Genomic DNA, 20157 nt, shown 5'->3' on the forward strand with positions numbered 1-20157 from the left:
GAAATGTACAGATGCATGGCTACAACACAATTGCACAAAACATTTGTTTTATGTTGGCCACCTACTTCTGGACATGGGGCCTATCCTTAAGCGTGGTTGTATACCCAGTGAGACTCTATTGGAAAAAAACTAATTTTTTCCTTTATGAGCAGTTATTGACTGGAGGTATCTTCTGGGTCAGGGAGGGGAGCTTGTATCCATTTTCCCTTTTGGTGCTGGGATCCCATTTGGCTTAGACCTGTACAGGCCCTGTGCATGCTACCACTGTGTTCTTGAGGTCACAAATAGCTACAAACCCTTTGAGCTACAATTGTGATTTGCCTGCAAGGTACACCAGTATAATAAGTAGCACAAAAGCTGTAGGAGCAACTAACTACTATCTGAGTGGATTTAGGCCCATTCATGAGATGGAACAAAAGCTAGACAGTGCTCGGGTAGCCAAGAACCCGAGACTAGATAGGTTATTGGCCTAGGGGAAAACCAAATACTACTGTTCTGTTAAAGAAATGTAGCAATAAAATGACTTCTAACATTCTGCTATATACATAGATCAGTATCTTGCTCAGCCATCATAAGAGAAGCTTCCTCCTGCAGTAAATGGCAACAAATACAGAAACCCAAAATGGAACAAAGTGCAGAGAATTTGAGACCTTGGAACAACTCAGTTCTAAATTGCCTGTCTCCATCAAATCCATCCCCTCAGAGCTCAGGAAACCCTGTGGAAGAAGGGGGTGGAAAAATGATAAGAGCTAGTGGGGATGGAGGACACCAAGGAAACAAAGTCTTCTATAAGTTAAAAAAAAAAAAAAAAACTCAGTCCTCTACTGCCATATAATCTTAATGTTAGTTCTGTATCTTAAGTGGCAACTGTCCTAGTTTGCTTTCTATTGTTATAAATACCAGGACCAAATCTAACGCAGGAAGGAAAGGGTTTGTTACATTTTACAACTCTCAGGTATAGTCTATCACTGCAGGATATAAGGACAGGAACCTAGGGGAAGGAGCTGATTGACTATGGAGGAACACTGCTTACTGACTTGCTTCCCACAGCTTGCTCAACTTTCTTATACAACACTAGGGCTGAGCCCTTGCAGTTTAACGCAGATGTTTCTCATTTTTTTTCCCAAAATGACTCTAGCTTGTATCAAGCTGACAAAATACTAACCAGTACAGCAACATTGGAAACTAACAATGCTTTATAAATTTACATTCTAATTATAGCAAGACTCATTGGGGGAGAGGGATAGGCAGACAACTAAAAATGAAAACTTTCCCTTACCATTAGCTGCTGTTGGATATTCATAAGTTTAAAAATATGTCCAGTACAACTGTCGCCATGGGGTTCATGATGTGATTCAGATTCAGAAGTCAATGTATAGATGTCCAATTCTCGATGGTGCCTCACTGAACAGTCTTCATAGGGGATTTCATAGGATAAACTGCTCCAGGAATCTGGTTCACCAGCATTTTCCCTGCAAGCAAACAATCTCTGTTAATATACAAACTCTACTACCAGGCACAGATTTGATATTCTAAGTATGATGTATTATTTGATTGCTCTCAGAGCCTTCAGAGCAGGAAATGGGTTTATGCAACTCCAATGATTCAAGCACATGACAAGTATCCCTATCCTCTTTTCCTCTTTGCAAGAGAACAGAAATGGCTTAAGAAAATTATTTCCTAAGGATGTTCTTTTGATCAAGACAGGTAAGTCTGGAATTTTTAGTCAACAACATGCTAATAATCAAATAATAAACTATAAGGGCCATGGCTTCTATGTGATCTTCAACAGTAGCAAGCTCTATTAAGACTGGATTATTACATTATGCTAACAAACTTCAGTTCTATTAGGAAGGGAAGAACCACTCACTCCAACCCCTATAAGATACTCCTTTGAAACACTAAATAGAGGAAACACCTTCAAAATTCTTGAAGTCAACTACACAGGGGCAAACTACAATACTGTATATACTACTCTCATCAACACACTTATAAAACCCTGTTTTATATGAAGCTCTGGTTCTACAAAATTCCAAGTTTTTTGTTTTTAAATTTAGAAACCAAAAGCTGGCTTTGTAGATCAGTGGTAGAATATCTGGGTTTGAATGAATATATATATGTGTGTGTGTGTGTGTGTGTGTGTGTGTGTGTGTGAGCGCGCGTGTGCGAATGATCCTGGGTTTGATCCCCAGCACCAAAGAAATAAGACACCAAATAATAAAAATAAAACTTGACTTTGCTAAATCATATTATTAACATGTAGTTTCCAAGTAAAGCTGATGAGTACAGACATGAATAACTTCTGGCCTAAGACTAAAAACATGAAACTATTTTTCTGATAAATGTAGGAAACAGCAGGTCTAATAAGGGGGTCAGGTTTACTTTTGAAACATTTTAAAACCAGTGAACACAAAAAGGAGTAACAAGCTCTCTCTCATCAGTGTTTTGCTATTATATCTACTGGATTTGAAGATAAGTTGGTTTCTTCTATAAAGATCATAGCCCTTCTAACTTTACCTCTGCTCACAAGGTCACCCATATCTGTGTCTGCTTGCAATGCATCGGGTACACTGGTTTTATGCTGGATGAAGGGATTTATGAGTTTAAGATAAACATGGATGAAGTATACAGTGTGTCACAGCATTTCATATTCTCACTGAATATATTTTAGCAAACACTTCAACAGGAGCCTCTTCTGTTTTCATATACACATGTTGGCAGCTCTAATCCTCAGCATTGTGTCTGATACAATGTTAGTCAGATACAGTGTATAAATGCAGAATTGAGGTTTCTGGACTCAAATCCCCATATGGAATTTCTTGGCTATATAATGTTAAAAAGTGTCTTAACTTCTCTGAACCTTAGCTCTATAATCTGTACAGAGGAATATGATGGTTCAAACACTAGTTCAAGAAATGGATAAAATGAACATGAAGGGCTTAGCACAAGGAATGTGGCCTGTTACTCCCCATTCCTGCCTTTACTAAGATCCATCCACATTCTACCATTCTCAAAGAGTAAACCTTCATATATAGTGAGCCCAATTTTCATCTTAAAGTCACTTTCTTTGTTCAGTCTACTTAGTTTCTGCAGTGTCATTACTCAGCATTGTTTTGAGTAGAACCCTTTCCTGTATCTATCCTAAATGATTAAGTTGTCCCTTAGCCTTACTTCTGCCTAGTTACTAGCTAAAATTTACTTTGGACACTATACACAAAGATTTTATTGTAACTAAACCATTCTGGCAGTACATAAAAGCATACCTGCAAATACACTAGACAGCTTCTGTTTCTTTTAGATGGTGAGTTAGGACACCCTGGTTAAGACCTTTTTAAAAATAAGTGAAATGGAGACCTGCAGATGAAGGAACGAACTTAAATAGTATAGAAAGGTCTACAGAGATCTTTACCACTTCCTCTACCTCCATCCCCCTTTTAAATCACAGTGAGTAAACTACCACTAAGATGAAAGCAAAGGGTATTTTATTACTAACTTGCATTTATGCAGTATAGACATCATTTCACTACTATGTTATACAGTATTAACTGTCTTAAATTATCACACTAAACAGATCTTGAAGCAGACTTCAAACTTTCAATTCTCCTGCCAAAGTTGATTTATATTGTTTTCAAACATTCTCGTGAGCCCTAAATTGTGTGTGGTTTCTAGCATGGCTCCAGAAAACACTCTTCTGAGTTCAACAAGACTATGTGGTCTACTAACTCATCTGTAACCTCACCTGAGGACAAAGTACATGTATCTTCTAAATATCCTGTTTCCACTGTTCTATACAATCCTGGGGCACATTACAGGTACTCAGGTATTTGTTGGGAGTCTACTTCAGAGAAAAAAAATGAAGACTATCTTCTGTTTGCTTCAAGATACTTAAAACAGTTTCAGACTATGATTCTGGGGATGGACAGACAATCTAAAGAAAAAAGTGGCCCAATGCATAAAGTAGTCATGGTTTAAAAACCAGAAGTTGAATAAGAAACTCAAAGTCCAAAGTAACCTAAGGGGAGAAAATTACTTAAAAGATGACTATTGGGTTGCCAATTAAAAAAAAAAAAGACTATAAACTACAATAGATCAGTGTTCTGTTAATAAAATTCACCCTCCCCATTATTCTTGGATTACAATACAGCACTCAGGCTGGCCCAGAACTCATAATCCTTCTGCTTTTGATTATGTAAAGATGAGATTACAGCCATGTGCCATCAAAAAATGACAAATTTTGATCAATGCACCATTTCATGAGAGGATGTTTTTATTCTTAAAAGTGAGACAAACGTATGGTAACATCTGTAATTTACTCTCAATGAGTTTGATAAAAATATTTCTATATATGTAGATATGCAAAGAGAAACAACTATAAAAATCGAATAGTGAACTGAGGACAGTAACATACAGAAGTTCATTGTATTATTGTTCCATCTTTCCTAAAAGTTAAGAAAATAACAGCACAAAAAATTACATTACCAAGCAATTTAAAACATGCAAAGGTGGGGTTAATTCTTTTATTCTTCTGTGATTTTTATTTATTTAAGGTAGGGAGAAATACGATTTCTAGGAAAAAAACTATGTACTTCTAAGATGCGGTGATCCTGATAAGTACTTTAAATGTATGATTTAATCTTGATATCAAGATTTGCAAACAGTATCATTCCTATTTAGGGTGAAGAAATTGGGGCTCAAGTATTAATTCATTTACCTGGGGTATTATATAGTATATATATGTACATATATATATATATATATATATTCAGCACTCATTAATCTGTGTATAAGATCAAACTTTACCACTTACAGGAACAACTTAGACTACACATTTACCTCTTTGACATTATATGGAAAGGATTCCTTTATAAAGTTGTGGCAATTACAGAGTTTAATCAATTATCTAAGAATACCTGGCATATAGCTGAAGTCAGTAAGAATTAACACCCTCCCTACTCAGTGCATCACCAATAAGTAAGGGATTAATAGATCTGGATACAAGCTGGGCTGGCTCTAAAGCCCGCATTCTCCCATTGCATATAATGGTGCTTTTGGTAGAAAGGACTGATACTTTTGTAGGAATGCCACAGAAGGACCTTATAAAGGGCCATTCTAAGGCAAAATGAGGCAAAAATGCTTTTGGGGGGGGTCTCTTGTTGAGTCAAAACAATGTCCCCTCCAGTTAGAACACTTTCCAACACACAAACATTATAAGATTAAAAAAAAAAACAAATTCTCAAGTCTGTCTGCCAAATACTCAACAACACGCAAACACTGATGACAGTCTAATGAAATGTAGCAGAAATGGGCAACCCAAATTCTCATTGCCTAGATGTTCCAAATTGAGCATATTCTACTCAAATGAAGTGCAGCTAACAAGCAAGACTGCTATACTGGAAGCCGTCATACCCATGTTGTTCACAAGCTGACCCACCATAGCCTGCCTGCCTGTAAGGGAGAGAAACATTCTATTTGCTTTATCAGCTCACCTTAAACTTATCTGTGTTGATGAGTTTAGAGGTCAAGCCACAGGGCAGTTAGAGGAACATGAATAGTGTTGATGTTTGAGTAAAATTTCATTTATACTGTATCTGGTCTGAGATAAATGATTTGCATTCTATATATGAGAGGTTTTTAAAGTGGTGTGTGTGTGTGTGTGTGTGTGTGTGTGTGTAAATGAAAGCCAGCAAAGATGGGGTGGGGGTGCTAGAAAACTGGGGGGAATGGGAAGTGGGTGGGGAAATTACTAAAATATGCTATTTAAGTGTTGCAATCACACCTAGATTATGTGAAATGTATTTTGAAAATATTTTTAAAATCAAAAGAAATGGGACCAGTAGCATTCTTATGGAGGTAACTTAAAAATTAAAGATATACAAAGCATATAGGATATAAACACCACACACACACACACACACACACACACACACACACACACACGCACACACGCACACACGCACACACGCACACACGCACACACGCACACACACGATACTTATAAAATAGTAGTTTCAATTTTTTCCCAAAAAGGAGGGAGGAGACAATGAGGGGCAGGGACACACAGGATACACGCTGCCATTTCCTTTTATTGCTAACATTTATTAGTTGCTTAACAAGTATCAGATATTAAACTGTGCACATGTGCCGTCCCATTTATTCTTAGCTGCTCATGAAGATCATTATCATCCCTATTTGCAGAGGAGAATGCTGAAGTTGTAAGTTATACACAACTGACTAACTTAACCTACAACTAGTAAGTAGCTGAGTCCACACTTGGGCTCAATCTTTGGTAGTGACATCATTATACTGCAATGTCATCCATCATAGTGAAAGACACCTGAAAATCATTTTAAGAGAACATCAGCACTGCTGACCCAAATCAAATTTAGGTTAGAGAAATACTTACAAAAATAACCATAAACTTAAGAAAAATATAAATGAATAAAACAATTTCAAAATGATGATATGAAACAGACCAACAAAGTCCAATGTACAAGCATAGACAGAGAACAAGGCAGGAAGACTAGTCTTTAAATATTTTAGTTTTCTTGTATAGTAAAAACCTCAAACAATTGAGAAGCTAATTTAAAAAAAAAAAATGGTGCCAGGTACCACAAGAGTAACAGAACTGTGCTGTTTTCTGGGATTTTGTTTTTTACTTTTTTTTTTTTTTTTTTTTAATGGAGTGTGCTGGATGTCTCTACAATTTTGTTCAAATGACTGCAGAACCTGGAAAAGCTGTTGCTGTTATTGATGCATAACATACTGCCATTAAAACGCAAAACCAAACAGCAAGCACCTGTTTGCTAATTTATGTGGCCTATTCAAGGAGAAATAAATGTCTTCTAGTCTTAGTGAAATTCACTTTAAATGACAGACCTAAACATAAATTTGTTAATGTCACTGTACTGAACATTAAAATCACCTGATTAATAAACTTCGATAGCCAAGCATGCCACTTTATTATATATAAATACCTGAAGCCTATCTCTTCTTTGTATTGCTTTCAAATTCAAATCCAAAGATACCCCAAAATACTACATTTTGAGACATTTAACAAATTACATATTTATGCCAACATAAAAAATATTTATTCAGTATTTATTATGAGTCTAGGTACTAGTTATATATTGATGAAGAATTAAGACATACAAGGGTCCTCCTGAAACAGCTTCTTTTACTGGGGGGTTACAATTTGGATTCCTCACTTAAGTCATCAGGAAAAGCTCTCAGAGGCAACAACGATAAAAACTGACTTCAACGATAAAGAGTCAGCAAGTACAGTCCATGGAACAAATAATTTCAGGGAACCAGCACAGAATGCCAGGGCCAATGTAGCTGCGCAGAGAAAGCAATGAAATGAGGTCTGAGAATTGTGTGTGACAACAGTGAGAGTCCTGATGGGAACTAGAACTTTATTCTTACCAGTGGTGACAAAACACTGAGAAGGTAGGCAAAAGAAAAACCAAAGGATGACATTAACAAACAATGTTAGATGCTTAGTAATAAGCCAAACATCATTAGCACCTTTAATCCTTATAACTCTAGGGCTAGTATTGCTGTATTTACATTTTGCATGTAGGGATATTTAGATTTGAGAGGTAACTGGCCTCCAGGACACTACCTAATAAATCAAAAGGTCAGAAATTGTACAAAGACTCAATTCTAAAACCATTTGCCTCATTTTTTAACTTCGAAACATTACCTTCAAATTAGAGCAATATCCAAACTGCACAAAAATCTGGTATAATATGTAACAGAAGCCAATCAGGCATATTAGGTATTTTTTTTCCATAAATTTTACAGGATCCATAACACATTTTTAAATTTTAGTAGAATATAAATTAGAAGTCATTCTCTAAAGGTAGGGTTATAGAATCTAAACTGAGAGTCTATAACTGGCACCAAACCCAAGAATTTACATATGCAGTTCAATAAAATTCAGTATGCCTACAGTAGACTTCAACTAATTCTGAGTAACGTAGCTGCTACACAACAGTCAATAATTTATCTCTCTATCCTCCCACCTTGCAACTTCATATATCAGACTTACTGCTAACATAAATGAAAACCCCCAACGAGTTAAGTACAAAGAAAACACTTTCCAGACTTAGTAATACTAGTCATCCAGGGGAAATCCAAAGCTACTTCTTGTTCAATAACAACAAAAACCTGGTGGAAAACATTAGTGAAGACTAGTAATACATCAGTGTGAAAGCTGATACTTACACTTGTCTGCTCAAGCACCATGAATATCTCAAGCCCATCCTATTTGGGTTCTGGACTCATACTATCACTTTAAGAAAAGCCAAAAACACTCAGGCCAGCCCTCGAAAATGGGGCGTTCTGCCCCAGAGCCTACTTTGGACAAGGAACTGCAACATCTGGTTCCTTATTTGAGAGCTACTGCAATATCTTTCATGAAACCATATCACTGTAACATTGCCAAACCTCAATGTGGTTTACAAAATCAACCACAACTCCACTGAAATGGAGATGTAAAGTCTAAATTCCAGAAGCAGGGCAAGTAGATCAAAGGGTAAAAGGGGCTAGGTATTGTCAAATAAATATTCACATATATGCAGATTCACTAGGAATTTTGTTGGCTTTCCTCTTCTTCCTTTTTTGAGGAGTGGAGGTGCTGGATGTATTTGTCCATTTTCATTACTATAATGAGATACTGGATAGGTATAAATAAAAGAGGTTTGTTGGCTTAGTTTAGAGAATAAAATCTAAAGTAAAAGCATTGGCTCTAAGAAGACTCTTCTTGGTTGTGTCATCTCATGGTGGATGGTACAGATTTTTAAAGCATGTATGGAAGCAGGGGTCATATTACTAGACAAAAGCCAAAGAATGACTTGGGGTCAGCTTTAGGCTTTTGTAACTAGTTCTGGTTATAAGAACCACCCTCAACTCTTCCCAGTGTGGTCCTCTCAGACTTTAGGGCTGTCCAGTGTATCTCACCTTCTATGAATACTGCCCTGAACAGCAACATATGAGCCCAAACTACATCCAAACTACCGAAGGAAAAAGAACTGTCACTCTCCCCTAAATAACTAGAGAAGTACAAAGGAAAACAAAGCCAAGAAGACATTCTTTAGCAAGTGCCATCTATCATCAGTACTGTGTTGTAAACATTTTCTTCTTAAATAATTAGGAAAAGAAAAAAATTTCAGATGAGTAATTAGAAAAAAGCCTTAGTTTGGCTTCCTTACTCTGATAGAGCCACCTGTGTGATCTTGGGACTATATTCTCTCTGCACTTCAACTTTCTCATCTATAAGGATGAAACAAAGTTAATTTTGAGGCTCAAATGAACAAAAGGACAAGTGTTAGTTCAGTGTTTGTATGCCCCAAAGTACAACACAAAATGTGGTATATCATAGGGATTGGTATAATTAATTCTAAAGGACAAAATCAGAAGGAGGCTTCTGAGTGCTATCAGACGATGATGATACAATAACATTAGTGAGCACAGAGACCTTCTTAAGGGTGCTGCCAGGCAATGACACTCATAACACCTACCACTATTCATGACTCTCCTTCCAAATGGAAAGGGGTGGGGGACTTTTACTGTGCCACAGTTTCAAGGTAGGTATAACCAAGAAACAGTAAGAAAGTGGATGATCAAATAAAACAGTATCATACTCAAATTCAAAGTATTTCCAAGGAACCTTCTTTCCTAACTCCTCAGATAAAAGTCATGTTAAGTTTCGAAGAACTTTACAACCATACTCCTTTTAGCCCTAAAATACTTCTGACTTAGAGGTTCCCATCCCCATTTCATGTAAGAGGAAACATAGACCTATGAAACTAAATCCAAGTCCAGTTTTGCCACTTGGAGCATCAAATGTCTGTCTGTCTATCTACTGAAAGTTTATGTGACCAATGATCGAATGAATGCAGAGGTTATATCATCCTGCCAGTGAAGCTGCTCTTCTGATACAGGAAATAAGCACTCTCCAAGTACTTTCTAAATGATGTAAAGTAAAAACCTTCTTATATGCTTTTGAATACAGAAGTTCTGTAGGCTACAGCATAAAATATACATTTACTATAACAGTAAAATGCTACAAAGCTATAAAAGCTGTTGTCATTAATTGCAGAACTACTACTAATTTTCATATGGACAAGACAACTACTTTTACAGTATCAATATGGAGAAAATGTACTGGTGATAGAAAACTTAGGAAGAAAACTTTATCTTTCGTGAGCCAAATGCTTATAAAAATTTAAAGGTATAAGCAAGAACTACAAACATTAGATCTTTATAAACTTTTAAAAATAGCATTTATTAACATTTAAAAAGATTAAGTATGCTGGGAGAAAGGCTCCAAGGGTAAAGTGATTGTTATGCAAGCATGAACAAATATGTTCAGATCTCCAGCACCAACATAAAAAGCCAGAGGTAGAGTCATAAGCCAGTAACTGCAGAGCTGAGGGGTCTAGATCAAGTGGATCCTAGAACCTCGATGATGAGCCCATCTAGCCAACTGGACATTTCATGGTTCACAGAGAGGCTGTCTCAAAAATTAAGGTGATGAGCAATAAAGATGGATACCAGGAAGCAAGTTCTAGCCTCTAAGTGTGTATACATAGGCATGTACACCAACACACACCAATGCATACACAAACACAGTATTACATAAGTAAAATTAAGATAAAAATAAAAATTTCTAAATTATAGTTATTTCATCCTACTTAAGCCATTTACCTTTTAATCAAAAGTTCTATTTATAAATTATTCATGTTTTATAGAAAAATTAGAAGCAGAATAACAACATTGCCATCTCCAAATTTTATAGAAAAGAAAATGTTAACTAGGATAACATCTTCAATCCACAAATAAAGCATGAGGAACATATGTCTGGAAAAAAGTTAGGCACCTAATTCATTAATTTCACGAACTAATATCAAAACAAAACTTTAATAAAAGTACTTAAAGAGTACAAATCCTTTTCTGTGCCTGTGGACATGAAACATTTAAGCAAAACCTTGTCAAAATGATTGTTATAAAATGTTGGCCAATTTAAGCAGAGAAAGGAGTTTTGTGAACAGCTTAAGTAAGAATGTTAATACAAATGTTTTCAAGAAAACATGTGACTAAAATCTTCCTTGACTTATTATAATCCAGCTAATTATAGATATTATTGGTATGACATTAAAAAGTACACACAAGTTAAACAACTGAAGGATAATCTAATGCATGAAAATATGGAGAAGTCCTTCCACTGTTAGGATAGCTATCAAAAGGGTAATTACTAAACTGTAACAAATGTACAGGATTATGCTTTAACCACATAACTTCATTACATGCTAATGATTTGAGACAAGTATTTTTTGCAAAATGATTATTCAACACAACTATTTCTATAAATCTTTTATTGGCATATATTAATTATACTAATATATAAAGTAGATGTTGTAAGTAATCCTTCAATTTCTGATCTGCACCCACTAAACCGAATAGTCCAGGAAAAAAAAAATCACAAGCTGTTGCCATGGAGAATGCTAGTATAGATGAAGCTCTGTAATTTCACAAATACGAGAAACTCTAGGCCTAAACATTGCATTACAATAGAGAACAAACACCTGCTCAGCTCACTTGACATCATAGATTTAAATAAAAGATGTTAGGGAAGGGCCTTATGATCCCCTCTAACTTCTAATACCTACAGGATGCTTAAAGCAATGTTAAAACTCAATTTTCGGAGCTGTACAAATCCTGCTCTACTATCCATTTTTGCTGTTATCTGTTTCTTTGTGAAATGGAGAGAACGTCCTTATTCACCACGGGCAGGAGAGAGAATAAGTATTTCTGAAAAATGACTAGTACAAATACAGAATATGGCAATTGGAATTATCATTGAATCAAGTTCATCATCTTCAGAAAAGACACGCACTTTGCAATTTTCCAGCACACTGCCAATTAAAAACCTGATACTGCTACCAAATATGGATTTTTTTTTCAAAAGTCAGACTTGTGAATATAGCTTTGGGCAAGCTACTTACATACTCCAGGAACTACACCTCATATTCGATGAGCTATTTTAAATGAGAAGCCATGGAAAGGATTAACAAGTAAGAGGTGGGAGTCAGGCTGTTCCAGATCCTTCTCTCTGGCTATTATTTTAGAGCTAAGTTTACCTATCTATTTCATCCTTCCACCACCTCTTAAGCAAAAGCAAAGGCTCCAAACTTGTTTTGTAACAGATAAGGTATTGGAATCCACTTGTCAAGTCCTTAAGAGGACCCCCCAAAAGGCAATCACAGTGTTGACAGAACATCTTGCACAACTGTCCCTGGTTCTACTGTTAGATGTGTACACATAGTTATTCAATATGCCTGGACAAGACTCAGGTTTCATGTTTAAGTGTCTCAAAAGTAGGACTTAAAACTTATAAGCATAAACCCTCTGAGAAGGGCTAATACTGCCTACTACAACAGCCTGTGACTGAGTATTTCGTACTTATGGGGGTCTGAGTCCTGCACATTTACAAATGTCATCAGGAAACTTCAGGCTAAGCTAAGGTGTTACTTTATGGGCCTGTGACTATGGGCAAAGAACTTCATTTCCTGCACCTCGGTTTCCACAACTATAGAATAGGGACAATAGTATTTATTCTACCCACTCATCAGGCTTTTATGAAACTCAAAAGGAAGACAATATTATAAGAGTAACCAATCATACCTTAAAAATCCTAATGAGTCTTGTAACTGTAATGTTATTACAGTGAGGTTCTTGTGTTCTCCATGCAGAGGCTGTGGCTAAATAGAAAGTAGACGACCCTTCTATAGTTAAGCACTATTCAAATCTGCAAGCTTGTTGTCTCTCCCTGAATTTCTTCTCTCTGTGTCAAATTTCTATACAGGGAAGAATATTGGCCTTGTACTTCCACTGATGTCTGTGTAAAACCACTTTCTGTGTATCCTTCAGTAGTTATTTTAGTTCTGTGAGCACCCATTTTGCATCCATAAATCACAAATAACATTTTCTTCAGAAAGGTCATTGTAAGGCTAAAATAAAATAGTGTCTGCAATGTACTACCTATGGATTCCAGAACAACACAGTCATTCAACAAATAACTGTGTTAAAACAATACTACAAATCAGATAAAGCTTATGAAGATAAATACTTGTAAACTGGCTCTTAATAGCAATTGAAATACCTGAGAACTTTATGTCAACACTCTAGAGTTGACAATCTTAAAAGAAATTCTTTTCTTCTAAAGACAGAAGCAATGCACATTATTTTAAAATCAACCTGTGATACTGCCTCACGGAGGAAGACTTCACATTCTCCATTTCTCTACTAATTTTAACTTCCAGAAAACCATGATATATATTACAAAAATAATTCCCAGCAGACCAATTAAGTGAATTGAGCTGTACAGTTTAGTGGCCTTATATTAATGATGTTACACACAATTTTACAAAACTTTCAAATAGATCACCATGTAATGTAGCAAAGCATTTTCGGGAACATGAAATAGCTGGTCATTCTGTATTCATTCCACTTATACAGTCTAGGACCCCAGTCAGGGAATGGTACCATCAACAGTAGGCAGTTCTTCCTACCTCAATAAATGCAGTCAAGATAATCTCCCTCAGACATGCCCAGAGGCTCATCTCCCGGGTGAGTGTGTACATTCTGTCAAGTTAACAATTACTCTAAGTGTTGTCATCCAGGCAAACCTGGCCCCGCCTCTCACCCACCTGCATATGGCGGGTGTATATACCCTGGCTCTTTAAGAGAAAGACCTCCACCGACTTGTGCCTCCCCCCACGCCATTCCTCTGAAGGGCAGACAGAACCTTTTCTGTCTTACCCCCTCCCTTTTTTTCTGTCCTGTCTCTGTGTCTCTTTACCTCTTTTCCATTCCCCAATTTTCTTACCTCTCCTTCAATAAAAATTTCAATATGAGTCACGTTTACAGGTCTCTGCTTCCCATCTGCCCACTGTCCATTACCTGCTGCGCCTTGGGACTGGGGACCTGCCACATGTGGTCCCAACAGGAGCTGCTTTATTCCTAACACTAACCATTACAAACTAGAATGTAAATAGCTATTTAATTGTTTGGATTTTTCTTTTAAGTATATAATCCTTCTTCAATCTGGTACTAATTTAAAAAAAAAAAAAGTGATAAAAGAGGAAGGCCTTGGCTGAGAGATGTTTCAGTAAAGTGCTTGTTGTGCAAGCAATAGATCTGAGTTCCTATTTCCGGCACCCACATAAAAAGCCAGGCATGATGGGCTCAGGTCTGTCACCTTAGTGCTCACAGTGGAGACAGGAGTATCAGGATGCTGCCCAGTCAGTCTAGCAGGTGGAAAAAAGGCACCAAAAACAAACAAAACAACAAAAAAAAAAAAAAAAAAAAAAAACAAAACTAAAAAACAAACCAAGTTCTAGTTTCAGGACAAAAATCTTTCAGGTGGAGCAATAGAGGAAGTCGGCATGTGAAGCCTCTGCCCTCCACTGGTAAGCATGCTACATATATACATAAAAAGGTGCGTGCCTATCATTCCTAAGGCCCTGAGCTCAATGTCCAGTACCACAAAAGGAAGGGGAAAGAAAAGGAATGATGGAGAGAGAGGAGAAGACAGGCTGGATCAGGCAGGTCTGTGTGGAAGAAAACTAAAATGCGAGGTCAGACAGTCATATACAAAGTCTAAAGATTTTTAGTATACACTGCAAAGTAAGCAACATGCAGTCAGCAATTCTTCAATTTCAAAATAAACTTTTGTGAGTCTCCTAAAACAAACCCTTTACTCAGGAATGTCCATAAGCTCTGCAGTATTCTCTACAGGCCCTACCAAGTCTATTCCTCAGACTCTTTGTAAGGATCCCACAAGCAGAAAGCAATGAACAATCCCTTAGATTTGTCACCTATTTCAGACTCACTACCTTCTTACCATAAATCAGTTAAGTTGCCTCTTTGAGGTGATTTGCCTGCTTCCTCTCTAATAAATAATAACCTACCTGTGCACACACATTTTGTTTATGTTGTGTTTATTTATCTGTTAGTCAACATTTAGGTTGCTTCTATCTTTTAACTTCATTTGGGCCTTTTAAAACTGCCCCCTCAAAAAAAAAAAAAAAACCAACCTGCATATTTATGGTGCATAACTATTTTGATAGATATATACGGTATAAAAACTATTTAAAAATCCCACTTAACATATTCATCACCTTATCTACCACTTTTTTTATGATGAAAGTATTGAATCTCTTTTAGAAGGCTTAACATAACATTTATTCTAATACATACTATATAACACAGCTGAATCATTTTTGTTTTTGAGCCAGGGTCTTACTATGTAGACTGGGCTGGCCCTGAACTCACAGAGAACCACCTGCCTGGGATTAAAGGTGTGTACCAGCAGGCCTGGCTCACAGCTGAATCTTAAGGATCACACTCTGTGTTCTGCTCATGTGAGGTACCTAGAGTGGAGATTCTTGGAGATAGGAAGTAGAACAGAGGTTACCAGGGGATGGGGAAAGAGTGAATGCAGAGTTGACGCTACATGTACACAGGGTTTCTGTGAGTTTGTGGTAGGTTCTAGAAATGGATAGTGGCAATGGTTACATAACATTGAGTTATATAATTAAAACTAACATTTTAGAGTGTGTGTGTCCACAATAGAGAGAAAACAATGATCTCTCCTGACCCACCCACCATCATGGCTGAGTTCTAGCAAAGCCTACTAGATTCAACTAAGAGAACTAGGAGAATCACATCTACTTTTTAAATTGCCAGCTATGACTCAGCACTTTTCCTTGGCTTCAAAACAGTAACTACCCAGCAGAATTCGTGCTATGGAAGAGGGACCTACAATGAGGTAGTCACAGTCTTACCAAAGTCCTCTACTTCCATTTCTCAGGTTGATTTTTCCCTCACCGCTCTCCCTTTAAAAGGAAGCATTAGTGACATTTACTTTTCTGTAAATAACAGAGGTTGTATTTTGAAGAAAGTCAAAAATCTCCAAGAATAAATATATTCCAACTTTCTTAAAGTCATGCTGCAATAACTGTCTTGTGACACCCTGGTCCAAACATATAATGAATCTGTTGCAATCATTTTATTTCCCCATTTGGATGGCAGTCCATAACAAACACAGCTTCCAAGCAAAAACTCAGCTGTAATATCAAATCTGGAGGAACTGCATTTAAAAATCCTAACAGATATTCTGAGTTAATTGCTTCCATTTTTAAAGAAATGCCTCCCTGAAACCATGAGGCAAACGACAGAATGAAACTGAACACTAGCCAGACAGTAAGTATGAAGGAACATAATAGACCACATTCTGGAATAGTCATAAGAAAGCTCAGGTATCCAAAGCTCATCCAAGATGAAGGGTGCCCCTCCTTCCACTACTGTGTCATTGCACCCACTGCAAAGCTGTCTGCAAGGACCTTTGTGCCTGGCTTGACTGGGAAAGTTATAAACTTGGCAAATGAAGGGAGAGGGAGAAGGAGAGAAAGAGAGAGAGAGACAGACAGACAGACAGACAGACAGAGAGAGACAAAGACACACACAGAGACAGAGAGAGACATGAAATGCAACTAAATTAAATCTAACTCAAGCAAGGCAAAGTATCTGGAAATACTGCCTCAGTTTACAAGGATCCCTCATACTAAAGAACAAGGAACTGATACAGTTTAGTTCATTATAATATGACAGAAAAATGATGATCATAAAACTAGTAAAAATATATTAAGCACAAAATATTCCAATGAAAAAGCATTGCAACTCTATTTATTCCTTTATTTATAAAGGGAAAAAAAAAAACTTCTATGTTTTGACTACTAGTCTTCCTCCAAAAAAGTCTCCAAAGAAACAAGAACTGAACTCTAAGACAAACAGGATTTCCTACTGCATATTTCCACAACAATGCAATTGCTTTTAGCTGCTACTCATAAGAAACTGCTGCTTTTTAACTTTATTCACATAAATTGTATACAACCCAAAATTCAGTTTTTTACTGTATTTTCTATACAATTATATCATCTAGCTATTAATTCCTAATCACTCATTCATGTCTTGAAGACATACTAGAAATAAAAGTGTGACATAGCAAAACTGTCTTCCATCAATCATATAAAATATACACTAACAACACTGCTTCCACAGACAGGACTTCATTCTGACTTCTCAATAAAATACGAGCAATGAGAAGCAGAGAAAACAGAAGAGACACAAACAGACAAGAGAAAGAAAAATGGTAACATGACTCACACTGGCCTCTCAACAATGAAGCAGTTAGCAGGAGCAAGTTCACAGACCTCTGAGGCAGGAGAGCAGGCGAAGAGGCGAGATACAGAGCCAGTGGGCTGTACTACTTTGAAGTATGGGGTGGGGCTAAGACAAGAGTGAGACAGGAATGAACACTTACTCAGTCAGAAGCTGGTGGAGTTTGTGGTAACCTCGTTCCAATGCCAGGCTTACGGGTGTTGCCCCTTCCTTGTTGTGGATGCTGAGCGCGCCACGGCCACCTGGCTTCTGTAACAGGAACCATGTCAACCGCAACAGTCCCAGTCTCACAGCAAAATGCATCAATGTTTCCCGAGGGCCATCATCTGTAAATGGGGAAGAACATAAACATAAGAATGAATATATAAATATATATATATGTATATATACATATATATACATATATTATATATATATATATATATATATATATATATAATATATATCACCAACAAAGACCAAAGAAACCACTACAACAGAAAAAGATGAGTTTAGGGAGATATGGTTGCCTCCAAGTATCTAGGATCTTGAAGGCAAACTATAGCAAACAACTTTATTCCAGGTAAAACCCCTTTTCAAGTAAAGGCAACAAAGCTAGAAAGAAATTATGACATTAAATCTTCACTAGGAGACAAATGCCCACAGAGAGAACCAACCAAATCATTTCTGTACCTTTTCAGGGAGGTACATTATGTTCCTTCCATAAAAAACAAACAAACAAACAAAACAACGGCAAACAAAGGCAATAACCAAAGTAAACGCAGCTCCTTCTATATGATGGGGATCTAAGATGAACAGTTGTCAGGACTTAGATGGGTATGTCCTGAAGGGTATAATTATTTTTTAAAGAACGCTCAGACAGGAGTTGGCTAGTTAGACACTAAAAACAGGAGTTGGCTAGTTAAACACTGAAAACAGGTTTGACTTGTTAAGTACACACAGGTCTTTAGTCCTTCACACTACGGGCATATCAAATTGCTGGTACTACCAGCTTTGTGTTTGCTTAATGAGAAAATGAAATGAATCTCCAGGTACAATGAGACCAACTGTAAAACTACACTAATAAACCTCACCATGTGCTTGGGTTTATTTCACTGGAAATGAAGGATCCTTTTTTTGGTACACTGGGTCACCAAGAAAGTGGGTAGGATGAGAAAAGGCTTTAGACCAGGCAGGCAAAAGTGGGTGCAAGCCTGGCCTTAAGCATCAGTGTGACTAGGCATAATTCACTTGCCTCCCTGACCTTCACTTTCATATCCTTGGAGCAAGACACCATCACTTCTCAGAGCTGTAACAGAGAGGGGAAGATGAAATGCTAGACTAACAAGCGGTAGGGTTCTCATTAGTACCAGTTCTCCTCCCTTTCTCTGCTTCTGGCCCTGTTCTTGGGCGTCAAATTACATGTTAACTTCACTAGCAAGACTTTTCCTAGCTCATCGTGTTGTGCTGGACTGTGAAGACAGGTGCTAGGACCAAGGAGGAGATGCTGCCTGTGGTTCCACATGTGACATTGCTCAGCTCCGGGTGTTGTGCTTTCCTTTCTCCTCTCAGCTCGGCTTCCATCTCTTATTCTTAATAGTTTCTGGGTCTCAACTTCATTACTTAGTATTCTCAGACTTCTTGGATGGATCCCAGCATTTTCCTTTACTCCAAAATCTGCAGATGGTTCTATATGTGAATATCACAACAGGAATGAGTACATCCTTAAAGATGTGACTTTACAATGAACTGCAGGGGTTTTTGCAAGTGATTCAAGTTCCTCGGAGAAGAGGGAATTGAGTCTTCTAGAACTGGAGTTACAGGCAACTGTGAACAACTTGACTTGAGTGTTCGGAACTGAACTCAGGTCCTCTGCAAACATAGTATGAGCACTTAATCACGGAGAGATCTCTCCAGATAGCGCTCTGACTGCACTGTTTCCTAATATCACTTGTAATATTACCTTATGACCAACACAGTTTCATTAAAGGCAAATTGGTCTTTTTAATACATAGGATCATCTCAGGACTGAAATGAGTTCAAGCAGGGACAGAGACAGAAAAGAAATTAATGTTTCAGGGACTGGAAAAATAGCTCTGGAGCAGACTTCTGAGCTTACATTGGGGCCTGATTTAACACTCAGTACTCTAAGACCCAAACCCCAATCACTAAAAAGCCCACAGAAAATAATGTCCTTGAAGAAATAATTATGTTCCCAAGCATAAATTTTAATAAACACACACTCCAAGTTAGTAGCAAGGCCAGGGGAAAAGACAAAGAATTCTCATCGAGGATTAAACACATCTGACTTGTGCTTTATGCTGTTCATAACACTCTGGACAACCTTATCAAAACACCAAAGCACTAAGCACTTATGGACTAGGAAATATGCGGGCATTTTTTCAGAGCCGGTTAATTCCAGCCTTATTAGGCAATAGCTCCTCAAAGTGGCTTTCTTTCCAGCCTCCACACCAGGTGAGTTACCATGAAGACGATCACCTTGAGTCTTATGTCATCCCCACTTCTCAATCCCACCCCTCATTTTCTATTATCATTTCAAATTCATATAAACTGAAAGGATTATACAATTGCCAGATATTCAATTACTTAGGTCCTACAGTAAGTGTTCTCCCATCAATGTATGTGCTTTATCAACTATCTTTCCTTCCAGGTTTCATCAATCTACCTTCCTGTTCACATATTTCAAAGGAAATTGAAGATATCAGAATGACTTGATGGGTGCCACCAACTAGAATTCAATACATGGTTAGAAGCTAAAATGACTAAGATATAGGAAAATACAAGTGATGCAGTATAACAGTATATCCATATAGTCTCACTATGTAGCTCTGGCTGTCCTAGAACTTGTTTTGTAGACCAGGCTAGTCTCGAACTCACAGAGATCTGCCTGCCTCTGCTTCCCAAGTGCTG

At 37.3% G+C, this 20157-nt stretch overlaps 1 protein-coding gene across 9 annotated transcripts in view; it reads right to left on the reverse strand.

Moving 5' to 3' along the window:
* The window catches only part of Akap13 (A-kinase anchoring protein 13), a 285104-nt gene that overhangs the window by 146564 nt on the left and 118383 nt on the right, over window positions 1-20157 (reverse strand). For all 9 annotated transcript variants that reach the window (XM_027408158.2, XM_027408162.2, XM_027408164.2 and 6 more), the window contains 2 exons: window positions 17390-17573; window positions 1280-1472 (listed from right to left, as the gene is read on the reverse strand). In XM_027408158.2, coding sequence (XP_027263959.1) covers window positions 1280-1472; window positions 17390-17573 — 377 coding nt within the window. The remainder of the gene's footprint in view (window positions 1-1279; window positions 1473-17389; window positions 17574-20157) is intronic.

This window comes from Cricetulus griseus, chromosome 3 (genome assembly GCF_003668045.3).
Source record: "Cricetulus griseus strain 17A/GY chromosome 3, alternate assembly CriGri-PICRH-1.0, whole genome shotgun sequence".
NCBI classification, from domain to species: Eukaryota; Metazoa; Chordata; class Mammalia; order Rodentia; family Cricetidae; genus Cricetulus; species Cricetulus griseus.